We start from the raw sequence: 27,376 nt of genomic DNA on the forward strand, positions 1-27,376 counted from the left end.
CAGGGAAACAGGGAAACTGTGAAAAGTGCTGTTGTTGGGGGGGGGGGGACATTTTGTTCCCTCAAAAGCGTGGTGCTTACAGCTGAACACTTGATTCACCTCTAAATAAAAATCCACTGTTGATTTGCAATTTAGTTTTAAATATATTTGTCTTTGAAATGTACCTCTCTTCCCCTGCCCATTCTAGGAAAGTCTCCACATTACCTGACCCCTAACCCAAAATGGCAGCTTGGGGATAAAAGTGCCCCATCGGGGTTCTTCTCTGGTGCACCTTGCTTCCTAACAAGGGTGTTGCTAGGCATTAGGGCTTGATGCTTAGGGTCCAGGGCCCATGAGACACATATCTCCACATATATCTATATATTCAAAGTTGAATTAATTATGATTTATTTACCTTTATTTACATCCCACACTGAGACAGTCAGCCCATTAATTTCTCACCCAAAGCATGTGGGAAGACTTCGCCTTCCCTTCACAGCTTAAATTCCCCTTGAAACTGGCAATTAAAAAAATAAAAATTATCAGGAACCAGTAGACAGCAAGAACTCTATGATATTCTGAAATATTTGGGGCCAAGACGCCATGTGCCCTGGCCTAGCAATACCCTCATTTCCCACTGTCAGTTTTAAAGATCTGCATGCATGGTCAGAGTTTTTGTGGATAGTGTGGGATATAAATCCAATAAATTGATGGATGAATGAAATGGCACTACCTGCCCATCCCCTACATTAGAACCATGTCTATCCCAGTAGGACGTCCTTATCTCATGCTCATTCACAGCTCCAGAAATTTGCCTCATTAGGCGCAAAGCAGCCAGCAGAGAATTGGCCCCAAACTATTTCCAGGGCAGGGAGAAGAAATGGAAGAGGGCACATGTCTGCGTTTCTCTTCCTTGCACAGCTCTCTGCTTGAGCGCATCCACTGTAGATAAAATGGGAGCACACTGGCATACAAGTAAATGAGGTCTGAGAAAGATTAATAAGGATTTAAATGAACTGTGTCTACCAGGATTTTTTTGGTCACAAGCTAGTTATTACTGGGCCTCAGAGGGGCTGTGCCACCAGTACAGGAATTATATAAAAGATGCATTGTTAACCTAATCACTTTCACTCAAAAGGACAACAAATACAGTGGAATCATAACGAAGGGGGGGATTTACAGTGATGCACCATTGCAAATAACAATGATTATTTTCCGATTAACTTTAAACATTTGCATCATGAATCCAGGAGAAAATTTGCAGCAGGAATCTGGGGCAATGTCCGATGGGAACTTCCAAATTAGGCCTACTGAAAATGAGTAGGGAAAAATGCAAGAGCACAACAACACTGTCAAGGAGCATTTTAATGATTTCTCCCTCCTCTCAGACCAGAATCATCCCCTGTGAAATAAAGCCAATTTAGTCTTGCTATTATTTGTTTCTCTTCTTGGCAAGGTGGGAGGGTGGGTAAGGAACACTTGGGGAGAAGAACGTAGTATTTCCACAAGTTTAAACAAACTGCTCCAACTTGATGTGCTTGTTGGACTACAGTTCCCTTCATTCCCAGTCAGCATGGCCAAAGGTCATGGTGATGGACTCTTTTGGTAAATATATGTACCCCACCCTTTTTCCTCTTGCAAGGAATGCAAGATGACTCACACAGTGCTCTTCCTCTCCATTCTTATCCTCACAACAACCCTGTGAGGTAGGTTAGCAACTGGTCCAAAGTCATCTAGTGTGCATTGTGGCTGAGTGGGGAATAAAACCTGGGTCTCCCAAGCCTCAGTCCAACAAGCTGCCCACTACACTACATTGGCTGTCAAGGTGGGGAAGGATGGGTGACTCTGCAACAAACAGGCCATAAAGCCAAATGCAGGAGCTATCTTTACTGGATCCTAGCTAAGGAATTCATTTTGATACTTTGTGCATTTTATTAGCCATTGTTCTTGTTGAAACAGAAATACAAGACAAGAATACTTATCGGGAGATCATTCATGATTAAGGCAAGAGTAGCTCTAAGCACAGGAGGCCTGTCTGTTCCTCACCCTCAGGTAACTTCATCCAGCCCTGCAGTTTACCTAGAAAAGCTTGCAAACTTCTGATGAAGGACATCTAAGCACAATCTCTTTTTAGACAGGGGCCAAACAAAGATCCGGTGAGATCAATTTTATTTCCCTAGCCCTGTTGTATTTAATACTTATCAGTTATTTTATTGAAAATGATACACTGCTGCTCATCAACTATAACATGTGATATCTGAAGAAGTTCAAGGAAAATTATGAGTGTCCAAGGTGAAATACTCTGGGTGTAAACAGCCCACTGTATACACAGCAAATGAATTCTCAGGAATGCCACAGGTTTGACAGAATCCTTTTCCTTTCCACTGCCCCATCTGCCTGTGCAAGGCTGCAGGCACAGCAATAGGAGGACTTTGGAGATCTGTATGGGCATATATCTCCTCACGGGGATACAACTTAACCTTGCTTGGGAGATGGGGTATTTGCAGAGGACACACATGGCATGAACAGACCTTCCCATTCCAACCAAAGAGCCCATTGCTTTACATGTTTTATAATACACATATACAAAAAAATATGGACAATTTCAGAGATCTAATATTTATGCATTTCCATAAGGCAATTTCTGTTCCATTTGCAGGGAGAAACAGAGCTCTACTGCGTATACGAGCATCTTCTACATGGGCTGGATTCCTAAATATATTATGCTTAGTTTCTAAAGTGCCATGAAAACTTTGAAGGGCAATGAAACTAAGGAGTCAATGGGGAAAATATGTCATTTCAGACAGACAGGCTCTCTGTCCTATCAGTGTTATGGTACTCAGGCTGTAGACTACCAGTAGGCAGAATATCCAAAAGTATGTTGCAGTTCTTCTAAGCCACACAAGCAGAGAGAGCTCTTGAGATCCAATGTGTGATACGACTCCGTTTAATAATGAAGAACCTGCTAAACCTGCCTCCAGCACTGACTTAGGAACTGCAACAAGGGGTGTTATTCACCTGAAGCTGCTGCAGTGGACTATTAAGCATACCAGAAGGCCACTGACCCATTACAGATGACTGTCCTCTATAATGTGCAGTGGGGAACCTTTGGCAGTTTACATTTATTACACGTGTAGGTGATTCATTCTCGCTGGGCTGGAATTCAGTCTAAACATTATGGAATAGAGAGTACAGGAAGGTCTGAAAGCACAGTAACAAACTTTAAGAAACGTCAAGCATGTTCCCACTGAGTTCAGAAAGGCCAATACTGGGGGAGAGCTGGGGCAGGGAGGAAGCATTGCAACAGCAATCTATTAACTGGATGCTTTACCTGCAATTACCCCTTAACTGGATTCCCAGCATCTTATAGAATAGTACAAGAATGAAATGGTCAAAGGGGTAATAGATACAGAAGGCTCACCATACTTTTTTAGCACGTTACTGGGGAAAAAACAACGGGGCCAAAAATGTGAAGGTTGCTTCTCTCAGTCCATCTCAGTGGCACCTTGGAATGATGTCAATTTAACAGCAGGTATCAATCCTCCCAGGCTCTCTGGAATGCTGACTCCAGCGTTAAATTGATAGACATCTTACCTTTCTTAGCTATGACATGGGTTTTTGAGAACATGAAACAGTGTATAAATATGATAAATTAAATGTCACCTGTCACATGAGACTCTAAAGAAGACGATGCATAAAGCAGCTCCTGTTCCTAGACAGGGGAGGCTAGCAAAAGTGGTTCATGATCACATATTCAGAAAAACATGTGGGAAATGCTGCAGTGCGGCGCAGTGTCAGACCGTGCTCTCCTCATATGGCTAATTTACTGGGGGTGGGATGGCTTCTTTGGCAGGGGGGGGTTATAAAGGAATTTTCTACTTCTGCAAACCTTGGGGTCCCCACCCCCAAAACATGATGATAATCTGACTTGTATGTGGCTTTGGCCACTGTAACTTAGTACCTGAATTCACTATCAGAGAGAGCAATGGAGGCCATGTGATTGAGTAAGATGGAATCATGGTAATTAGACAAAGGTATAGGGTTGCATTGTTGCCCTTACTGTGGGATTCATTTGTATGCAAGCAAATAATTTTAATGTTCACTGAGTATGAATTAATGTTCACTTAGCCCACATGGTACTTGAATAAGAACAACTATGAAATACATTTCAAAACATAGAAAATAATTGTTACTTATGTAATTTTGCATAAACAATAGGGCAGACTTTCCCAGACTTGTTGGATCACCACTGGCCATGGTGACTGGGATGATAGGATTTGTAGCAGTGAACCAGCTTGGGGAAAGCTGCGGCAGAGGATGACAGTTAAGCTTATTCAAGGAAAGCCAAATGCAAGAATGATGAGCCCTTTAAACAACAAAACAAATGAAAACAACTGGGTTATAAAAAGAGGCTTATTAGGCACATTAAAAAACTTACAAAATAAGAAGCTGTAGTGTGTAACCATGCAATACCACAGGGGAAAAAGCATTTTGTGGAGCCACACTTATGGTCCAGTCCTCTTTCATGGGAGTTGCGTTTCACATCTTAAAGATACAAAGGAGGTGACCTATTCTCTGTCCACTCTGGTAACTGCTAAATTTTTCATCCTAAGTGGAGAAATTCAGTGAGCCTTACAGGTATTTACAACGGAGCAGATGAAACAATCACCCTCAAGTCATTTTAGTACTTCCTCAAGCACAGCTTGATCCTAAGTCTGTTGTTTTTCACCCTGGTTGTCTTCAACAAAGCTTGATGGTTCCAGAAACTGCCTCGATCATTTCTGCCATGAAGCTGTTTTACCGTTTCTTCTTGGTTTCTTTCTTAGGCTTCTTGCTCACTGATGCAGCAACAGTTTTGGGTTTCTTTATTACTTCTGCAGTCTTCATCTCAAAGCTTTCAGTATCCTATCAATAGTTTGTGAAGGGGGAAAATATCAATGGTGATTTTGCACATATGTTCAAAAGGGGAGGGTAGCAAAAAATAGTATTTATTATTCATTTATTAGATTTGTGCACTGCCCATCTGGCAAATGCCATTGGAATGGTTTGCAATTATAAATCCAAACTACAACAAAATAGCCAGAAAGAAAAACAAAGGTACAAACTTTAATACAACAATATACATATGAAAATTAATATATTAGACATAGAAATTTCTTTGCTTTTAGGGACCCACAGAAGAATTAATAAAGCAACTGATGTGCCTGGCTTACACATCATGATGGCAAAGTATAAGTTAATGCACAATTTGTGGGGACATGCACTGAGTGTGAGCCACTTCCAGATTTCATAAGCATCCCACAAAGACCCCACTGGTAGGTTGTTATTGTGACATTTGAAATTGGATACTCTGAGTTGTTTATGGCTCTAAAGTTGTTTATGGCTCTAAATCTACAATTTGTTGTCTGAAAGCTATTCGAAAAACAAATGTACATTTCAGCCACTCTGTGCTTTAAATTTGCATTACTCAGGTAGGAAAAGTAACAAAATGCTTACATAAACCAAGCTGGTACATTATTTACTTGGAAGTGAGTCACACACCAAGCACTGAGTCTAACGTCTAAGAAAGTGTGTGTTGGATTCAAGCTTGGCTATTCAATCAGTCCTCCAACTCAGAGGATTATAGACTTTAAGGATTATAGAGGGGGAAGGAGCACAGAGGTAGGGGCCACCTGCCCACTCTTCCCCCCTAAAAGAGACGTTGGCTGCCTTTTGCCCTAAACCATGACAAGGCACTTCCAGGACACTATGTGTTGTGGCAGCACCTCCCCACTTCCTCCCACAGTGACCACAAGCCTCCAGCTCTTCCAGTGTCAGATCTTCAGCTGGCACTGTTCGTTCAATTCCAAGTGCAAGGGAGAGCATCTGAGGTCAGAGTCCCATCTCTTATCAAGCATGTTTCCATGGTTCGAGCTGAGGCTCTGCCCTCTCCTACGGCTGTCTAGACTCGTATCTAGCTTCCACACGATTAGTGTCATTCATACAATGTAGACATTTTCAGAATAGGGGTACTACCTACTTTAGATCTGTTTAAGTAGGGAAATATTATTCCCTGAATAAGTAGGGAAAAGATGGGGGGAAAGGACAGAAACAGTGAGGATAGGGAAGCGTTGGCTGAGGACTAACAGCCAGCAGCTAACAAATTATGTGGCCATGCTAAAGCGAAGGGCTCTGAGGTGGGAATTTGAGGAGATACCGTAAAAGCCAGAAGTGGAGGTCATTCCAAATAGACAAAGTAAATAGGGAAACAAAAGGAACAGAGAAAAGGTGCAGGAAAGTAGGGGCTGACAGCAGGTGAACTTTAGTTAAAATGGTATGTCAGGTATGGTGGATTCACATGCCTCTAAGACATCAAAAAAATCTGTAAATTGAATCTAAAATGAAGGTGCAACCCTATGTTTGCTTAGATGGAAGAAATAGGTCCTGCAACTCTCAGCATTCGCCAGCCAGCTGAGAATTGTGGGATTTTTTTTTTCTGTTTAAACATACATAAGATCGAGCCCTTAGGTAGCTGAACTTCTCAGTGAACTAATGGGGCAAATTAATCATGACTTAGCTCCAATGCAACTGGTTTTGATGGAAAATAAGTACAGCCAAAGTTGACCTAACTCAGTGTGGCTCCAATCCTTTATTTTTGCTCTTTCATCATTACTTACATAGAAGCACATTCATAAGGGGTCTTCAAGGGCAGAAAACTTTTTGTAGCAAAAACTCTACCAAAAAGTTTATGCTTTAATAAACTTGTGAATCTTTAAGATGCCACAGGAATTTTTATTGGAAAAACATGACAGCTGTATGTGTTTGACTTGAAATGAGTCTCTGGAAGCCGTATCTGTATACAGTATATCTAGGGAGGAGGAAAAGTCAAAATGGTAAGTGAATATGAAAGTCCATCCTTAGGGTGTGACTCCATGAAAGTTTTAGTGAATAGGTACTTCAGAAAAGCTTGCTGCTCAGGCTACAAAAGCAACTGGACTGAAATTAACTTTTAATTTGGAAAGTAAACTCAAGAGAATCATTTCAGATAAATTCCTCTGGCATTAATAGATCACCACTCCATTCTAATTTTTCATCCTGGATAACTTGATGAATATACATTTTCTTTCCCATTGGGCCACTGTTTCACTATCATCTGAGAGAGATGATTACAGAAAGCATTTATTCCATGGGAATCAAAGTCTCATCATCTTGTTTAAAAATAAAAAGGAAGAAGAATCCCACATATGTATGAGAGCAAAACCAGGCTCTTGGAAAAAGCCACACACACAGATTGCTTATCCTCATTAAACAAATTTTGGCATAAATACTTTTTTAGGCGTCTAGAGATTCTCAAAATTCACGTGTGCCAACTGGAAAAGGCCATGCACAAAAAATGGCAGAGAGATTCATGCCAGTTTCAAGCTTCTAAGCAGTGCCAATAAAAATAGGTGGGTGGGGAGAGAATAGTTGACATTATCATCAGTGAGACTGGCTTGACTCTCTCTTGTTACAGGGCTATTGCAATTCATGCTCATGCAGGCTTCCAAGAAAGGAGAGTTGGCTTCCTTCCCAAAGGATGTGATTCACTCATAGGAAGCTGACCAAAAGAGTGTCAGCTCTCTGGAGAAAGGAAGCAGTATGCTTTTATTCAGGAATCAAAAGTTCACTGCTACAGCAAGGGATTCACTGCTACTTTCTAATCCATGGAAAGTCTTCAGAGATGGATTCCTCCGCATACACGGAGATTGCTTGGAATAGGAAACAGACCGGGGCAGGTAGAGTTTCTACATCAAATAAGGAATATCTGGGCTTTCTTGGTGGCTTATAGATTACAATAAGTTTTAAAACAGAAACAGAAAATATATGCCCAAAGGTGATACGGCTGCTTTACCCCGGAATATATATTGCAATACAATTCTCTATCAAGTGGCTTGATTTTTCTATACAGTGGTCATTGTAAGGAAGAATGGTTTATTAAAGCAATAGGAAGGGCAACCATACCTATGGAATTCACTACATTCTCATGAAGAATACAATACTACTGAGTACAGCTCAGTTTATTTCCAAGTGAATACACATTGGATTGTGCTGTGAGAGACCTTTGACAAGTAGCCACAGCCATGTCTGGTCCCTAAAGTGTATGCATAGAAGTTAATGCAGTTTATCAACATTCCTTTTACTTACATGAGAGGGTGATCCTATGGCAATATCTGTAAACCCCTGAACTTGGAGGATTTTCCTATGCACAGCAGGATTCCATAGGTCACCTCTGCATGCCTCTCACAGCTGATCTCAGCCATCTTAAGGACAGCACTTTGGAATGGGAGTGAAGGAGGCTGAGGTGTAGTCAGGGTACATCATACCTTGCCAGTACCAATCTCCTCCCTATCCTGACCTCCAGAACGCTTCCAAAATTTCTTTTTTGAGGATGCTGCTATGACCTTGAAGGAGCAGGCAGCATGGTTCTTTTTGTGCTAGTTGAAAGCAGGGGGAAAGGGATCCGAGTGCAACCTTGTAGCTGGGGATCAGAAAAACCCTACGGTCATCTAGACACAGTCTAGCAGCCAGAGCAGTGTTGCCTGTCATATAAAAGGAAAAAAGTTATTGTGTCCAATTGGCCATTACACCAAGCTGAAATGCTGTGGAATACAAGCTTCTCACACTTCCCAAGTAATTGTTTCCTCCTCCATGAGTAACACAGTTAACAGGAGCCCTCTGCAGAGTCATCTAGGAAGCACAGTAGCTCAGTATTGCTCATACTGCAACATTACACTTTAAAGGCAGAGGCTCCTGGCCTCCATTCAAGTACAGGACCATTCTAAGGAAAATCAGTAGGCTCCAGAGCCATTCCAAGGCTCTACTGTGCAGTCCATTGACTCTTGTTATGTTAAAAAATAATTCTAGCCCTCATGGTTTTACAATTCAAATGGCAAAATTTTCAAGTGCTTTCCCCCACATTAAACAAGTTATCTATCCCTGATCCAACTGGTAATCTCACGATAATTAGTATTAATACTGGAAGAAAAGCATGTTGACTTCTTTCAGACCAATCCATAGGGATTTTGCTACCTGAGTAAAGATCTTCTGGTGCCATTATATAATTAACTGGCCTATAAGATGCATGCTATTATTCAATCAGGTGGTCCACTACTTAGCTAAACATGATGAATGTGGAATTTGGGAGCATGAAGGGTGGCTGATAATTATGAAAGGGGTGATTCTTGTGTAGAAGCCACTTCTAAGCTGTTTTGATGATAGCTGCATTAGAAATTTTCATATTGATTTGCTGTAAGGACAGTATTGCAGAAACTATTGCCCTTCAGTTGTTATTGGGTAACAGTCTCTATCAGCCCCAGTCAATGGGCAGGAGTTGTAGTCCAACAACATTCAGAGGTCCACAGGTTCTCCAGTTGCTGCCTCGGACTTAAGATGGAGTCAAATCTAAGCCAAAGTGTCAGCCAGATACTGAAGAGCTGATTTTTAGTTCACCTTCATAAAAACAGTTTTTGATGTTATCACATGCAAGCTCCACAGCTGGTATACTGATCTATTACCCAAACTGTAAGCTAAGTCAATGTTAGATCTCTGCTTCTGAAACTCCAAGAACCAGGCAGAAAAGATTAGGTTTGCCAAGATCATCAGTAAATGAGATAAAATTAACAATCAGCCTGGAAAAGGGGCCTTAATCTCTAATTTTAGGCAAAGATTGTTGGTGGTTATAGACAGAATTGCAAGTGTACAGCAAACCTACAAATTTAGTCTAGGTCAGTTAGAGTAACTTCATATTCAAGGTCTGAATCTTTATTTTGCTGTTTTATGTATAAACAGACCAAAGAATGTTTAGTCGCTTCTGAGCCAATCAAAGTTGACCACTCCAGAATACCATCACCACCAAAAATGCAGTGTTAATGATGAATGCAGGAATATATACTATTTCTAATTTAAGGAGAAACTGTGCAAGTCTTAGTGATCCAACTTACTGTGTTGGATCATTCTAGTCTACAACTAATCTTGTTTTTTGTAAGATGAGATTTCTTGTTTTGTTTACTCATGTTTCTTTCCTCTAGACTTTTAAAATGTATCTTATTCAGAAGCCTATTTGACACTGTTCCACAACTTTTCATTTTATTTTTAGACCAACCACTTCATGTTTTGAGTCACTGCACTCTGCTCATTTAGCAACTATATAGTAAAGCATGTAAAGCTTTCTACTCAGCAAATTCTTAACTGTTTCTGGCTCCCTAACAAACATCCATGTGAAGGCTTACATCATTCTGGGAACAACTTTTATATTGGGAAATAGGAGCACGATCTAAAGAGAAAAGATGATGGCTCATAGGCTCCTTACCTTTAGCATGCCTTTTGAGCCAGGAAACAGTTCCAGCTGTGGCTTCAGTCACACTAGGAGTACAATGCCAGTGTGGGAAATGGATTTCCAGTCTGTGGCACTTTGTTACACAACGGCTTGGCAAAGAGATGAAGTTGCTGAATACCCAGGAATTGCCTAGGCATGGCAAATTTGTATCTGAAAATTCTGTCTAACAGCAGCTTGCCAAGTACTAAAACCTCACCCATTCTGATTACCCCTTCTCTCCTCCAGTACTGCATATGGCAGTTACAAACATGCCCTAAAACAGTGACTGGAAACTCTGGCCTGTGAGCTTCATTCAGCTTGCCAGGACATGAAAGAGGTTGCTTCCTTTTCCACTTGCATTCCTATCTGTGCATGGAGAAATGGGCAACCTATTCCTAAATGGAACGGGGGTGTGAGAAGGCTCTAGTAAAGATTGTATCAACACAGGAAAAGAAAGCTGATGGCAGATACACCTGTCATTCAGTGAAAATAAGCCTTGTGTGAGAGAAAGGAAAACTTTTGAGAGAGAGAGAAAGGGAAAAGGAAAAAGTGGTGAAAGAGAAAGAAGAGGATGCCGCTTTGATCACGCTCAGTTTGACTTTGGCATGTTCAATTCCCCTAAAGAGTTGTGAAGAAACATGTATGGTTCTATGGCTGAAAAAAGTACAAGGCCTTGCAAAAGTATTCCCCCCCCCCCAACTTTTCCACATTTCATTGGGCTACAACCTGGAACTGAAATGAATTTAACTGACATTATCACTTGATATACACAAGCGGCTCAGCACTGCAAAGGTGTAAAGTATTTTTTACTGTGCCACAAAAATTATGCAAACAAAAAACAAACTGGAAGTTGTTGGTTGCTTCAGTATTCTCCTCCTTTGCCATAACATGCCCAAATAAGCTCTAGTACAACCCATTTCCTCCATAAGTCAAGATATGTAGTGGAATATCATGTGTGTGCAATTCCAGAGCCACAGGATCTCAGACACAGCTGTTTCTGAAAGGCTGAAGAGTTTGTTGGTGTCAGGCACTGTATCCCCACTCTCTTTCAACTTTAAGAGAGAAACTGAGATTGTTAGGATGCCAAACCCAAATGCTTTGTTGGATAAACCTATAAATCCACAGAACACACACACACACACACAGTCCTGGCTACTGCCATGGCCTCTGCCATATGAGCTCCTCTGAAATAATGGGAAGGCCATATCGGATGCTAAAGATTTATCTGATTTACCAGGCCTATTCCTCAAGCCCCTCAGCATCAACATCACTAGAAACTCCTCTATTTCTGTTAATAAATATGCTTACCATTAAAAGCATATGCTTAAAAACTGCTTACCATTTTATGCGTCTTGGGAATTGGAAGGATTATGGCCAATATACAAATGAGCTGGAAAATGGCACCAAAGAAGAGGCCATAGTGCAAGACTTTCTCCATGAACGTAGGCTCTGGAATTTCAGGGGGTGAGAAGTCCAGCTCAGCAGCCATGGCAGAAATCCCCAGCTGTATCTCCAACAATTTCAGATGCTATAAATTTATTTCTGCAATGAGAATAACACTTCTGTTGTAATATAAATTTCTCATAAAGTCCTGATATTTAGATATTTCAGCTGGCACAGACTGTCCCTGCAAAAGTTATCACTAGTTTCAGATACTGGGAGTATGTTACTCAACTATCAACTTCCCTGGCTACCAGTTTATTTACGGGAGCAATTAGACATGGTAGCTATCTCCTCTAAAGCCCTAAGGCTACAATCCTATGCATGTTTTAACAAAAAAAGTTGTACAACACACAGCATGACCCAGCCAGTATTCTGGGAGTTGTTACGACATTTTTTCCTGACCAAACACGCACAGGATTGCACCTCAAATGGTTCAGAACAAAGATAGCTAAAAGACTATCCCCTGCTCCACATGAATTTGTCCATCTATCCAGGACAACTTGTGCAGCCTTTCAGGGAGTCCTGGCACTTCAAAGATATAACTGGTGAAGGATCAAGGATATAAACCTTCCTGCCTAGAGGATTTACTCTGTTGGTTTAGATGACTGCTGGGTGGTTTCTTGGCGTTTTCCCCATTCTACCACCCTGAAATGCCTCCCCTAAGGCTCAGTTATTTTAGGAAGTAATTGCTCTAAGCAATAACCTGCTGGGGGGTTTTGTATTCAGCCTCACCTGGTTATGGAATGCATCCCCCACAAGCTTCTCTGAAAAGGACTTTGTCCCTCAGAAGGAAAGCACTTATGAAGCCCTGACTTATTTGATGAGAAATAAGTTTCTGGGTACAGTACAAGGTATTGGTAATTACCTTTACAGTCCTTCATGGCTTGGGTACAAAATACCTTCAGGAGCAACTTTGCCCATAGTTTCCCCCCTCACCAGCTAAGTTCCTCTGGGGATAATCTTCTGAAGTCTGCTTCTGTAAGATTAATGTCAACTACCCAGAGAATTTTTTCAGTGGTTGTTCCTAAGCTGTGAAATGGCCTGCTATGAAAGATACGTCTGATTTCCCAAATTCCCACCTTTAAGGGGGAGTTTAAAATTTATTTCTTCCTGCAGGTCTTCTCAGATTAGTTCAGTTTTATTTAATATATTGTATTAGTCAATATTAGTCATTCTTGGCTTAATGTCTTGCAAACTGCCCAGAGCCTATAGGAATGGGATGGTACATCAATATGAATATAGATAAATGAGAAATACCCTAATTTCTCTGGTAATGGCAAGGTGGGATATAATCTTCTGTTCAGGGTATGATGTTCTCAGGTTTAGAAGCCAAGCAACAAATATGCCTCTTGCAGCCCCCAAACCTTGAAATATACAAGCTGACACGAGCTATTATTGAGAAGCATGATGGAATACAAAACACAAGAATTGCATTACCAAAGAACAGGCCAGCTGGTTGGCATCACTGATTTCACAGTGGTTTCATGTGAACATCTGCAGAGTGCAGAATATTTAAAAACTAACCATGTGGCAGTAATAACCACAAGGAAAGAGGATCATTTCTTCCATCTGTAGTTTGTCTCACCATAATGTGCTATTGTTTGTTAATTTTGTACTGCTTAATTGAGAATTTTTCAAAGAAAAACTTGGGTTGAATTGTGCAGTCTGGAAATGGTTCTCATATGACACTTCACAGTGAACAGATAAGGAAATTGAGCCTAAGTCAACTTTGCAAGAAAAGCTAGTTCTTTATTCATTTGCTCTTACACAAGTGCAATGCTTGTAAATGGGCTATATTTGCTCATGTAAAAGTCTCAAATGCAGTTGAATCTGAGTGCAACATCCATGAGCAAAAGAACCCCACTGGGCTCAATTCTATTTTCCTATCCTTCCCTTTCCTGCACCTGCCCCCACCAAATAAGAGAACATGGTTGTGCATTGAAGCAGCACATGGGCATTGTTGGCTGAGGTGGGCAGAAGAGCTGAAGTCCAAAATATCCAGATCTACCTTTTACCCATTCGTGTTGTAAGCAATGGATTTCTTGCAGGAAATAAAAAGTGGGTAGAAATGTAATAGACACCCCTGTCATATTCTAAGTGAGCTCTAACTCCATGCACAATGCTTCTTGTGTTGTTCGCTCACATGCCCATGCTCTTGTTAAGGAAAAGGGGCAGAATGAACTTTATCAAACCCATGTTACTCCTCGGCACTCAGGCTCTCTGGCCACACTCAGTGGGTCTAACCCATAGGAAACAATCCACTGTATAATTGGGCACACTAAATTGATGTTGAAGTGTATCACATTCTCTGCTGACCTATGGACAGGTTGAAAATAGGTGGCATAAATACTATAGGTCTAGGGTTTTAGTGTACACAGTTGCATGTTTTGCAAGGTGGACTGAATTAAATCAGTGTTACTTTATTAAGAAAAAGGTTGATCTAAATCATTTTTTCATACATTCTTAAACTGTTGTGCCTACTAATCAGCTAACTGAAATGTTACACAAATGTATGAGTAATAATACTATAAAGGAACATACATTTCTTTCAAGTGTTGTGGTTTGTGCCTTCTCCTCAACTGTGTAACTATCCTGCCTCATTCCAATTCAAGTTCCACCCTAGAAACACAAAAGTCCTGTTCAGACTGTGCCCTTGCACATATACTTCACTGTAAACTGCCGTGACAGCTTTGGCTACAGGTGGTATAGAAATTAAATAAACAATAAAATAACAGTAATACAACCAGTGTGTGGAAAGGAAAGCAGGTCATGTCTGCCTTTAGTCAGAAAAGCAATATTAACCTATGCTGCAATCCTATGCTATCTCTAAGTTACATTACTGAAGTGCCCTCTATGTGAGGCTGCCCTTGAAGTCAGTTCAGAAACTGCAGCTCATGCAGAATATGGCAGCCAGATTAATAACTGGGACACATAGGTCTGAACATCTAAGACCAGTTCTGATTCACCTGCATTGGCTGTCTGTATGCTTCCATCCCCAATTCAAAGTGCATGTTTTAGCCTTACAAAGCTTGTGACTACAATACCTGTCAGAGTGCCTCTCACAACCATGATCTGCTTGGATGCTCTGCTCAACCTCTGGAGCTTTCCTCCAACTGCCAACCTCATGGGAGGTTCAGAGAGTGGTAAGAAGGGGGACAGCCTCCTTTCTGGTGCCCTCATCTTTGGAACAATTTCTCAAAATAGTGCCAAACTTCCTATCTTTTTGGTGACAGGTTATCACTTTATGCGGAGGCCTTTAAAGATCTACTTGGTTACCCAGAGGCCTGAGATTATTCATGTGATTCTTCTCCTTTGCAGGGCTTTTTTTACTGTATGATTTTTAGCGATTTCAAATTAATTTTAAATTTATGTTGTTTTGTTTTTTTGATATTTGTTTTGTTTCTTTACTGTTTTGAGCACTGTTGTAAACTGCCCAGAGAACTTTGGCTACATGATGGCATACGAATGAAAATAATAATAATAGTAATAAGAAGCAGCAGCAATATCCAGTGGAGTCTGCTGTGTACCACAGGCAGGAAAAATACTCGTTAGTACCTGTTCTTTCACTGCTTGCTCCTACTGGTTATTGTTATTTATTATTTACTGTCTTGGCATACTGTTCCATATCTAACCAGATTCCAGAATGGTGATTATTAAAAATATTTCTGCCTTTCAGGGTAGGAGTCCTCCCAAGGTAGAGTGCAATAAAATACATTTAAAAACGGATGTGGCAATAACAGCAGTAAACACACAAGGCAAAGAGGCAGAAAGGATTCTAAAAATGATGAAACGCCAGCATAAAATAAAACTTACTACAGACAACAACTAATTAGTTTGTTAGGTCTACTTGATTTGCCTTTTTAAATGTTTCAGGCCACAGAGAGATGTAATCTGTGATATGATGGTGTTTGTATGGGATGGGTGGTGAAGTGTAAATCCTTTATAAAAATCAAAGAAATTCAAGAAGAATTCATTTATTTACATGTATTTATTTAATATAGCCAACATCTACTTTTCTCCTAGCTTGAGAAGTGGGATGGCTTCCCAACTACTTCAAGCACTGGATCTATTTGCTAACCAAACTTCAAGTGAAAAATCCTGTTAAAGTGGATGGACAGGCAGGATGAAGCAACTTATTCCCTTCCTCTGGTTTTGGCCTACAACTCCCAGCATTCCTGATCATTGACTACTCTGGCTGGGACAGATGCAAGTTGAACTCCAAGTTGCAGGATGGGCAATTGGTTGGGGGAAGGAGGCATTCTAATGCATTGATTTACTGTACAAAACTACAAAAGGAGAGGAGAAAACTTGCATGTAAATTTGTTAACACTCTAACACGATAACTTCTATTTACATGCAGGGACGGGCACTTATGGCCCTCCACATATTTTGATCTGCAGCTCTACCCTAACCATTGTCATGTTGACTGTGGTTCAGACCAATATGTGGAGGCCTTGCCATAAAATTTTATGGGGTTTTTTGGCGGGGAGGGACACACGTTTAGGCATGTCTAAACATACGTAGGATTGCTCCGTTTGTGTCTTGCACATACTTCTCCGTGAACTTCTATGTTCACTCCCACCCTCTATTTGCAGAGACTACTTAAAAATAATAATCCTACATTCACCCCCCACCCCGCACCACCCCAAATTAAGATTCCCTGACCTACCTTCTTTCTCTCAGCCCTCTGCGAAAGGGCACAACACATTATACAGAAGAAAGCGAAGAGGAAGGAAGGAAGGAGAGATAAGAATGAACATGAAAGCTATCTTTGACCGGGACAAGGTAAAGAAGGCTTTTTCCCCCTGCACTCTTGCACCGCGATCCACACAGAAAGCAGCGGAAAAGAATCGCTTTCCCCGCTCAGTACACGGCTGGGCGAGCCTTTCCCATCTACTGCTGCCCAGAAGATGTTTCCGGACAGCGAAGGAAGGCGCGACGCTGCTCCCCGCGCCCGCCACTCTCCCCGCCCCAACACACCGCTCACCTCGGACCAAGCCGCCCGCGTTCCCCGGAAGCGCTTCTGATGCGCCCGGAAGCGCTTCCTCCTCCCCAGCCCCCTCCCAGCGGCCGTCCGGTGCTGCGCGTCGCTCGCGAGGCCGCGCCTTGCGTGCTTGCCGTGGGTCGCCTTCCGCGTGAGCCCGGCCTCTCAGGGCAAGGGCGCGGTGGCTTCCCTGCTTGCTTCTCCCTGCATCCTGGGGGATTGCAGCCTTTGGACCTTTCCCTCACCATGAAAAGATGCATGCTGCGAACCTCTTGGAAGTCGTAGATGCGATTGCCTTTGAAAGCAGGGGAACCCATACATACAGCCGCTTTGGGCGCCTTGCGAGAAAAAATTATTCTTGTATTGCATTTACAGCCCGCCTTTTTCTTTGGTGAGCAACCCAGGGCAGCCTACATATGATCATTTTAGCCTCAACAACAACAAATAATTCGGTGAGGTAGGTTAGCCTCAGTGAGTGACTGGCCCAAAGTCACCCACACCTTTATGGCTGAGTGAATATTAGAATTGGGATTGTCCAGGTACACAGTCCAACACTCGAACCATCACATTACACTCATTATACATTTATATCCTGCTTTCTTGCCTCTTGAACCCAAGTTGACAATTCTAGGCAAAAGTTCTATCACAGGGTTGTAGGACTTCTTCCTTCCTAAACATGCCTAGAGTTGCACCCTAAAACCATTTCTATAGTGTGCTTTCATAGTATCCATAATATTCATTCCAAAATAAATGTTGCCATAATACCTTAATTAGGCTAAACAAAGGATTAAAAAAAAATTACACAAATGAAAGAAAATCTGACTAGATGGTGAGGTCACACTTTCTCTATTCAACTCCACCTTGTACAGTACCTTACCTGAAGAGAAACCTTGAAAGTTTCCTCCATATTTTCTGTGTTTGGCCAGATATTCTATGTCAGAGTCTCAAAAATAAATGGGAATGAACACTCAGGTCTGTAGGGAAGATTGAATCACTTCGAACCCCAGTGGTTTATTGGTGAGATCACCCAGGCCGCCTGCAGTTACGTACTTATAGCATGCTACCCAGTAGTGTTCATCACAGCCAACTACAAACTGTTAGAACATACACAGAGTGTTTTATAGGTTCTGAGTCAGATGCACAGCAGCACGGCAAATGATGAGGAAATAATGGGAACACAGTCAAAAGAATGTGAGAGATCTGCAGAGGGGACTCAATACTTGTTGATTAAAGGAGATTGTCATGTCAATCAGGAAGGCAGGGATTATTGTCAGTCTTGGCTGCGGGTTTGATCAGGTAAATTAGGGTGATTGCAATACTGCTGGGAAAACCTGACTGGCCATCTTATCAGTTTTGTTGCTGTTAGCACAAGAATAGACAGGGGTTAACTTTCCTTGGGGACTCCTCCCCCCCCCCGGCCCCCCTTTGGCAAATGTAGCAGCTGCTCTCAAGTGAGCTGAGAGTTCCAGTCTCTTAAAGGATCAGCTCACAGAAGCCTGACTTGGAATTCTGGTTCTTTCTGAGTGAGGGAGGCAGGGGTGCTGCAGGTTTGTTTTTATAACACTAAGGCACATATAAGCAACATTTTTCTATTAGTTTTTATCTGAATTTTCCCAACATACAGCAATCTGAATTTTTAAAATGCAATTTATACATGTGGAGCTATTAACAAAGCCAATTTCAAACCTGGAGGATAGATCGCTTAAGCAGGAGGACCCTGTCCCAAGTTCCTCAGCAACTAGTGTATGCAGGCAGCAACAATATGTTCTCCATCTTCCACTTCCAATTATGTAGTCTATTTGATTTCTGTACTGGCCATTGTATGTACAGTTACCTGATCAGTTGCTTGAATTACGTGTTTGCAATAAAAGATGCTTGGCTTCAAGAATTCCGAGTTGTTCTCTTGCTTTGTTTCTGACCCCTAGGCCAAATTCTGCAACAACACTGGATTCTTACTTTTGCTTTCCAGTCACTTGTGATGAAGAGCATGTATTGGTTCAATGTGTTATCAATTTCCTCTTGGGCACTTCTGTAAATTTTCTGATGATAGTGTCTTCTGAGAAATTTTGTTTTGGTTCTAGTTGTCCTTTTTAGGATTTGGTTCTAGTTGTCCTTTTTAGGATTCAATAACTTCCCCTAGATCTTCCAAATGAATAATTTTCAGATTGTTGATTGTTGGATACATCTTGTCTCTGATGCAGGTACAGAGATATGATTGTACAGTGAAAGCAGGACACTTATATACATTCCTCAAGCCACCTCATAAATGAACTAGGCACAGGAAGAACCCAACCCATGAAAATTTCTCCAAATTACATTTTCTTTTATTTTTTTTCCCTCAAAAGCAATTTCTTTTCTATTACATTGCATGTGAATCGTAAAAAAATGTGAACTGATTTTCAGCAGGCTGAACTGTAGAACTCATCCCAGAGGAATGAATGCAGAAGAATTTAACTGGAATATCTAAAGTACTGTTAAACACTGACATCTGGTGGGCTTACATTTCTTCATTAGTATAATGTTTTAGAAGATGCACCTTGGATTGTTTTTTTCATCTACATGGGCTCTAATCCATGAAAGTTTATGCCATATCGTGTTCATCAGTATTTAAGGTCTGACAAGACTCTTTGTTGGCTTAATTTATTTATAGTTCCAGTCCAGTGCATGAAAAAAATTTGTGGCAAAGAACAACACTAAAAAATTAATAAACTTAGTAAATAAAATATCACAAATGCACACCTATTATAATATCAAGAAGAGTTGTGTGTGATAGCCTGGATCACGATGATCTAAGTTGCTTTAACACTAGCCATTTGGCATTGATGTAATTTAATGGGAAATCCAAGCTATCACTGCAGATAGAATAATGGATTTCAGTTTCTCTCACGTTCTCCATTAAATTAATGCCCTGCTGATTTTTCTGACTTTGGATGCAATTGTCGTGTCAGCTGGCATGTTGGGTGTGAACTGGAAAGGCGCTTCTAATGAATCTGCTGGGAAGGTATTTGTCCGAGTTTTCTATATTGATCTGGACAGTAGATCCCACCAAACTTTGGAAATCATGCAGAAGAAATTAAATGTCCTTTGTCAGTAGAAATTAGCTTGTAGCCAATGTATTTTATGAACCTTTTGAAAAGTAGCAACCCATATGCTGGCCTCAGAGAGAGGCAGGAAGTAGGTGACAGACTTTACAGTTTCATGAGTTTTTTGGAAGGAGGTTGCATAAAAGCTCAAAAGCATTAATCATATAAAAAATTGGGATTGCTATGGCTATTGATAGAAGAAATGGGTTCAGGAGATGAGTCAGTGGATGAGCCAGGACTAAACAGGCTCAAATTATAAGAAAGGAGATTGCTTTATTAAACATGGATTCCTTACTGGAACAGACCGTTTCACACTGGAACAGCCTCTTCCGGTAAGTAGTGAACTTTCCTCTGTATCATTCAGTGTTTAAGAATCGAGGATGGTTGGTCATCTGTAATGGTGGATTTCGTGCATTGGCAGAGGGTTAAACTAAAAGACCTTTAGAGGTCCCTTCCCATTTCATGAGTCTAAGATCTATCTTAGATGCTTTATTTGCTTGACATCTGACTGCCAGTTTTTGCAAAGGACTGAAACATGAAATGTGCAGCTTACTCTGCAGGTAGGGGCAACAGGTGCTGCTAGTTGTGAGGAACATGTTATTGAAGAAAGAGAGAATGCTTTACAAAAGAGGAAGGAGGTAAGATTAATGATTAACTCCTCATTGTCAGCTTTCATGTTAAAAATGGCTGTCCTAAAAAAATGGAAAATTTACAGATAAGCAAAATTGGCCTTTCTTCTATCCATTGATGAGAATGAGGGTTCACATGCCAGTCACCTTCAGCTGGTTCCCCACCTGCCTGTACACTCACTTGGAAAGCTGGGAGGTGGAACACAGATTTTTGAATGACTGAATGACTAGAAGGTCATTCTAGTCTGACGTTCAGCAGCTGAATGCTTGATGAGGGAGGAAGGTATAAAAGAAGGGGCAGCAATGCCCATAAGAGCAAGATACCAGCTACTCTAGTTTGCAAATACTGGTTCAACTTTTCTCCATTCCCTAGGGCAAGAGGCAAGAACATTTACAAGAAAGAAGATAAAGATTTTGCTGCCTTCCAGAGGGCACTGTTCCTGAAGCGAACTGTAAGTTGGTGAGTACATGATATTTATCTATCATTATCATTATTTTATTTTTACTGGATAGGTGGAAAAATAGGGTAATTTCTAATGGAAAAGTGGGGTAATCAATTAGTTTCCCCTGCCTGGTAAACACCTTATGCATTAAGATTATATTATTATGAACATTTCCATGGGAATAATTTGCAGTGAAGTCAGCAAAAGATAATTTTTAGTAAATAGCTATAGGATTGGGCTATAAATTACAAAGTTAAATATTCATAATTGAACTCGAGAGTGCACATAGCGCATATATAATATTAAGATACTATTTCAACAGACTTGCAATAGTAATTTGGACTTTTACTAGCCCAGATACTTAATGTGGATATGAATTCTTCTCTTTAAAGCAAAAATAAAAATAGATAAACCTGCCTCTGCCATTTTATTGAGATTTATTCAACTGTAGAAAGTGAGTAGACATTTAAACAAAATTGGCTATTGTAAGTGGGGAAGGCACAGATATGCCTGCCACTAGTGACAAAAGGCACACAGTGAGCGAGCCAAATTTTATCCAGTTGTGTGTTTGTGAAATTTGTACAAAAAACAGTCCTATGGCAATCACCTTTTTTTGCTAACACAGCTGCATTTTTGGAATTTATTTCATGCTTAGGCAGCTATATGGGACATGAAATGTTCTTGTGTTGCCAGTATAAGGTAGGTTAGGCTGAGGGTCTGTGACTGGCCCAAAGCCATACAGTGAGCTTCATGGCTGAGTGGGGACTAGAACCCATATCTCCCAAGTCCAACACTAACCATTATACGGCACTGCTTTTCTGTAAATCGTCTTCCAAATAATATGTTGAGGACAGCAGACTTTATCTGAGAGGCATGGCAATAACTGTGCAAATTTGTGCACACCTAATAGGAACAAATTCATGGTGTGTGAACCTATCAGTAGCTACTGGCCCTGAAGGCTGCCTCTAGTATCGGGACAGCATTCCTCATGCACACCAGTTGCTGGGGAACTTGAGCAGGAGGATGCTATTAAACTCATGTCCTACTTATGCATTTCCCATGGGCTGTCAACTAAACCCTGTGCAGTGGGGAAACTTTTTAAATCCTCTTGTTATCTTTTGAAACATCAGGCTGTGTGGATCAAAACTTGGCTCCCATCAGAGAAATTATTATTGTTATCATCTATTTTTTGTTTCCTCCACTAGCAATGAATGAATAAATAAGGCTTTCTGGGTGGTTCACCAGACTTCCAGCCTGCTTTTTAGAAAAATCAGAACAGATTTCATGGGATGCTGGGCACAGATCCTGCCCACAACCACCTCAGCTGCACAGGTGCAAAAGAATGAAGTCCTTTCAAAGCATTCCCAGGACAACTGATGAGCTGTGAATTATGAACTCTTAAATAAGGCATAAGTATGAAACATTCAATCAGATGATCCTGAAATGTCCAAATGTTATATCCCTTGGAAGATTATAAAGGGTTGCACAACTCAGTACTCCTCAAGGGAATCTCTTCCACACTTGTAGATTGTTATCTAGGAAATGGCATCTCCTGGCTATCTTTTCCTTTCCTCTAGCAATAGCTAGTTCAGTTAAAGTGATGGCAGTTCTATCACAGCAAACTGAGATCCTGCAGATTTCCAACAATAAAGGAAGAAGTCAACAGTTTGTTTCTGCAGTTAATCCCTCTATTTCTGATGTGGCGAGTGCTGTTGTTTATTTAGCCAGAACAGCATCAGCCATACAGAAAAGGTATCAGCAGTCTTGTAAAGATCTCAAGGTGCACAGAAGCAGAAAATACCTTAGAGGGACCCTTCTCCGCCTCGCTGTTTAGAGAGGACTGAGGGTGCTCAGTGGTTTCTGGATAAAGCTGGAGAGAGAAAGAAAGTGTGGGGATGGAATAGCTGGAATCAAGCAGTACATCACACTTTGTAGACAGATTGACTTGTATTCATCTGTTTCTGAAATAGATCTCCATTAGTGAATCTTATTTGGGCAAGTCAAAATGAAGTTTTGATTTTTAACCCCTTTTTTCTTATTCACATGCTAGGCTGGAAGATACTATGCCCAGCAACTGCCCTGTGGCTCACTCAGTCTAAACTTAATGGATGGGACTAAGATTCACTTGACTTAGCAGAAGTTTGAAAACAAGCACCATCTCCATGGTGAATGTGTCTCATATACAGCACATGAAGCTGCCTTTGCCACTCCAACGAAGCCTGATTTCTCCTTTTTTACAGATTGCTCCAGACGAGTGAATAATGCTGGACAGAGCTGTTCTCCTCCTCTTCCTCCATTTTGTCATGGGTTCCCTCTCCTCTCCTCTCTATCCAACTCTCAGGTGTGCAACTTTCTCCCTTAGTTTTGGATCTGGGGTTGGCAATGTGTGCCCCCCTATTCTGTATCATGGTCTAGAATAACTTACTGCTGATCCATTGCTGCTGTGTTTCAGGAATGTGGTGGCAAAAGGTTGCCCTTGCACATTTAAACAAGATACATAAGGAGCATTCACTTTGCTTTAGTGCAAAATTATGCACCTGGGAGCATGGAGCACAGATTTTCCTTAAAGCAAGAAGTAACCTTACCATACCTTGTATATGGGTGAAAAATCTGCCTTTTTTACATTACAGAAATTTGGTGATGGTGGAAACTGAGGATGGTGGTAACCAGGGCTGCAAGTAGTCCAGGGGGCTTCATCTGGCTAGATTGGCACCTATTTGCTACTGAGCCCAATTCAAAGTGCTTGGAATGTGCCTCCTCCAATGTCAAGCTGCCTGTACAGCAAGATAATCGGAGGAGCCCCTTTTCAAGTATGGTCTTTTCACATGTAAATTTCCTTTTGATCTCCCCTCTCCTTCAAGGTATCATAAAATCTGAAATGTATATTGCAAAGCTCATAACCAAATGCCATCTGGATGTTCTAGACTACAGCTGCCATAATCTCTGGCAACAAGCTATGCTGGCTGGGGGCTGGTGGAAACCAGTCCAAAACATCTGGAGAGCTCATTTTTTGACTATATTGCGATATTTTTCATATTTTGTGTTCTTTGGGTCTGTTATTTTAGGTATGGCCCACTACCTATTTCTGGCAAGGCAGTGAGCTTTCAGCTACAAGAAAGTGGCCCAGTGCAGAGCCACAACCTCTCTGTAGAAGAGCAAGAGGAGAACCTTCTCCCTGGCCCTGCTGAGAAAAGGTGGGTATATTAGTGCCCCAAACCAGCAGTCAAAAGTGGCGCTTTATCTGTTATTACATTTATATATCACTCATTTACCTCCAAGAAACCCAAAGCAGCTTACATTAGCGTCTTCCTCTCCATTTTATCCACACAGCAACCCTGTGAGGTAGATTAGGCTGAATCTGGGACTGGCCTGAAGCCACCCAGTGACCTTCAAGGCTGAATAGGACTAGAACCTGGATCTCCTGAGTTTCAGGCCAATGCTCTAACCATTACACCACACTGACACTGAAGAACATGAACCATGCTAAACCAGAAATAGTCCAGCTTCTGTTTCCCACAGTGGCAAACCAAATGCTTCTGGGAAATCCATCAAAAAGTGTGAAGATAATAGCCATCCTATGCAACCACTTGTCAGCAAATAGTATTCAGTGATACGTCACCTTTGAAGATGAAAGTTCAGAGGAAGTTTAGGTCATTCGACTTAAGCCATTGATTGATCTATCCTCCAAGAATTTGTCTACTCCTCTTTTAAAACTATTATTAAATGTATTATTTATTAAACACATTTGTAAATTGTTCCTCCCTCCACCTGGACAGAGTGGCATAAAGTTTAAACCAATGCATAAATCACAACAGAATAAAAGCTCAAGCCAGCCCCATCTACCCTGAAATGTAATAAAACAGCTTAAAAAATATTAAAATCTGCCACAGCCTCAGCAAAGCAGTGTGGTGGCTAAGAATTGGCAGGGATGGAGCCAATCTAGCCTTCTTCAGGAGATTTCATTCTTGGCCTGTTGCTATAGAAAAGGTCTTGTTCCATGTACCCACCAACCTAACTTTTCGGGTGGGATATGTGACTAGACCACAAAATTGCTGGAGATGATCACAACTTGTGGCAATAAATTTACATAAGAAAGCAGAAATGCATTATATGCATGCATTACATAAGAAAGCAGAAATGCTATCCTGCCAGTGTTTGAATGCATGAAAAATTATTTTAATGCTATCCCTCAGATTCTAGAAATTATAGTGGTAAGGCCTCCCTGCCTCCCTGATTGTAGCCCTGGGTCCATAGACATTTCTAGATCAAGAATGTAGGATCTTGAAATATTACTTAAAAAACAATAGGGTTTTGTTTGATGTTCACGGTATGCATGGTTTGATCTCTGGCATAGAAATGTTATAATAATAATAATAATAATAATAATAATAATAATAATAATAGTAACAACAACAACAACACTTCTGTTGTCACCAACAAATGAACGTTTGAAAGCACCCATAGAATGACAGCACAAGCCAATGTCCTCACAGGTTTTAATAGAGGGGTAGGTTCATGTTCTTGAAGGGATACAGGTGGAACATTTCCAGCAAAAAAGCAAAAGGGAAAGCCATTTTCTACATGGTGCTCCCAGTGGGGCAAAGAACCATTGCACCAGGATGATTGTATTTATGCTTTGTTAGAATTCAGCGTCATGCAGATGCCATATTCACTGATAGCTACCGGAAAGTTCGGGGCAAGATGTCAGCCCAGAAGTTATTACAGGGCATTGTTGGGAAAAGACTTGGGTAAGTGGCATTTTATTATTTATTAAAAACTTTTGTATGCCATCCTATTATACCAAAATCTCAGGATAGCTTACAGTATTTAAAAGAACACCAATTTCTAATACTTGTGATTGCTATTACTTTGGTAGCAGTGTCTCTCCTATAGTTCTGTCAGACAGAAGGTCCAGGGTGGGTATGGATGCTTACATTTCCTATTTAGCAGTAAACCTTGATTGTGAAGAGATCCTGTCCAGATACGTCTCAGCATCAGTCAGTAATGAGGCACAATGGTAATTACCACAGAAATGCATTCTAAGTCACAAACAAACATTCAGTGGGGAAATCTTCACTCAAAGAACTTTCTTAACAGGATCTCCCCACATTTATCTTCAAAAGCTTTGGATTTATTTCTTGACCAGGCGTCAGTCTGACAGCATCCTTATGGACAGCCGCTACCACCAGCAGATGGTACTGAGAAATGTCTTGGGAGCCATGTTGCAGAATCAAAGGTTAGTAGAAATATTCATTGAAGTACCTGAGGGTGTATGATTCTGCAAAATTACCTTTCAAAGTAAGTGCCTTAAAATACACACAAACACTTCTTTGAGGAAACCAGTATTGGCCACAGCATCCCCTCAAGTGTTTTGTCGGTAAAATATGATGTGTGAAGTGGCCCTTAGTTCTGCCACATAGATATTCTTTCAAGCTAGGGAAATAGTAAGGTAATATCTAATATAATGAAATAGTAGTACTAATATCGAATATTATAGTTTTTCCACTTGCATAAGAGTCAGAGCAGCCACTAGTGGAACATTAGCATAACTAGCCCAATAAACTCATAAATTGTGCAACAGTGCAAAATATCAAGGTATTAGATTTGCTCATTGAACAAGAATTAAGATGGAACTTTAGCAAACAGAAGCTTTGTGCTACTATTGGATACCACTGGATACAACCCAGTACCTGAAGCTGCCCTTCCTAGGTTTTAAGAAAGGGCCAGCTGATTTGTGTCAGAACCACTTTTTAGTGGTATCGGAGAGGAATCAAGTCTTTTGGTAAAGGTCTCATTTCAGTCCCTGACACCTTCAGCTGCACAGATCAGGTAACGAGGGGTGGGAAAGACCTTTGCCAAGAGTCCAGTGGGACATACTGCCAGTCAAGAGTAGACAATATTGGTCTAGAGATGGACAAGTTATTTTGACATGATGTAATGTGGCTTTCTATGTGCCTCTCTTAGCTGCATCACCTGATCTTAAGTCACCATGTGTAGTATGTGTATTCAAGCAATCATTTGGCATCTTACCCAGGGAAATTGTCATTCCACTGTAAATGACTGTCACACAGTAACACCTCTTTATTTCAATTCCTTGTTTACAGGCCGCAAGATATCAGCACAAACCATTTGGAAGATTTTGTCAGTGTCCTGGCCAAGCTCATGGAGCTGTAAATAAATTTCAATCCATCTCATTTTGATTAGTGCCATTCTTCAAATGTCAGTTTCTCTGAACCAGCAGAAACAAGAGTGTGAGAATCATGCTGGCTGGAATGTCATCACCTACCACAGACAAATGTCAGAAGAACAAAAATATGAGGGGCTTTTATTCTTTGTACTTACTATAGTGAAATAAGTCAGATCACTAAATGTATAGCCTCTCTTCAACTTGAGAATAAATGACCATGATATATAGCAAATTTCATATAGCTGTTTTTTTTCCTATTGAGCCAGTGCATAAGCCAAAGAAGTATATAATCAAG

At 40.9% G+C, this 27,376-nt stretch overlaps 2 protein-coding genes across 4 annotated transcripts; one reads left to right on the forward strand and one right to left on the reverse strand.

Annotated features, from left to right (window-relative positions):
• Nucleotides 1-2,131: 2,131 nt before the first annotated feature.
• MANBAL (mannosidase beta like) lies at nucleotides 2,132-16,763 on the reverse strand. Of its 3 annotated transcripts, XM_044440327.1 has the most exons (4): nucleotides 16,425-16,709; nucleotides 14,297-14,374; nucleotides 11,652-11,854; nucleotides 2,132-4,884 (listed from the first exon to the last, which is right to left on the reverse strand). In XM_044440327.1, exons 3-4 carry the CDS (start codon nucleotides 11,799-11,801, stop codon nucleotides 4,777-4,779), a joined length of 258 nt encoding a protein of 85 aa, XP_044296262.1. In that variant the 5' UTR covers nucleotides 11,802-11,854; nucleotides 14,297-14,374; nucleotides 16,425-16,709; the 3' UTR covers nucleotides 2,132-4,776. The 3 variants fall into 3 exon arrangements, with proteins under 3 accessions (XP_044296262.1, XP_044296263.1, XP_044296261.1); XM_044440328.1 differs by lacking the exons at nucleotides 14,297-14,374; nucleotides 16,425-16,709 and adding an exon at nucleotides 16,743-16,763; XM_044440326.1 differs by lacking the exon at nucleotides 14,297-14,374 and having other exon boundaries at nucleotides 16,425-16,708.
• A 4,081-nt stretch (nucleotides 16,764-20,844) lies between these two features.
• GHRH (growth hormone releasing hormone) lies at nucleotides 20,845-27,068 on the forward strand. Its single transcript, XM_044440287.1, has 6 exons — nucleotides 20,845-20,911; nucleotides 23,135-23,235; nucleotides 23,960-24,088; nucleotides 25,538-25,642; nucleotides 25,978-26,130; nucleotides 26,999-27,068. Exons 2-6 carry the CDS (start codon nucleotides 23,156-23,158, stop codon nucleotides 27,066-27,068), a joined length of 537 nt encoding a protein of 178 aa, XP_044296222.1. The 5' UTR covers nucleotides 20,845-20,911; nucleotides 23,135-23,155.
• The last annotated feature ends 308 nt before the right edge of the window (nucleotides 27,069-27,376 follow it).

The sequence above is a fragment of the Varanus komodoensis genome, unplaced genomic scaffold (assembly GCF_004798865.1).
Source record: "Varanus komodoensis strain SLA01 unplaced genomic scaffold, ASM479886v1 scaffold37, whole genome shotgun sequence".
NCBI lineage: Eukaryota > Metazoa > Chordata > Lepidosauria > Squamata > Varanidae > Varanus > Varanus komodoensis.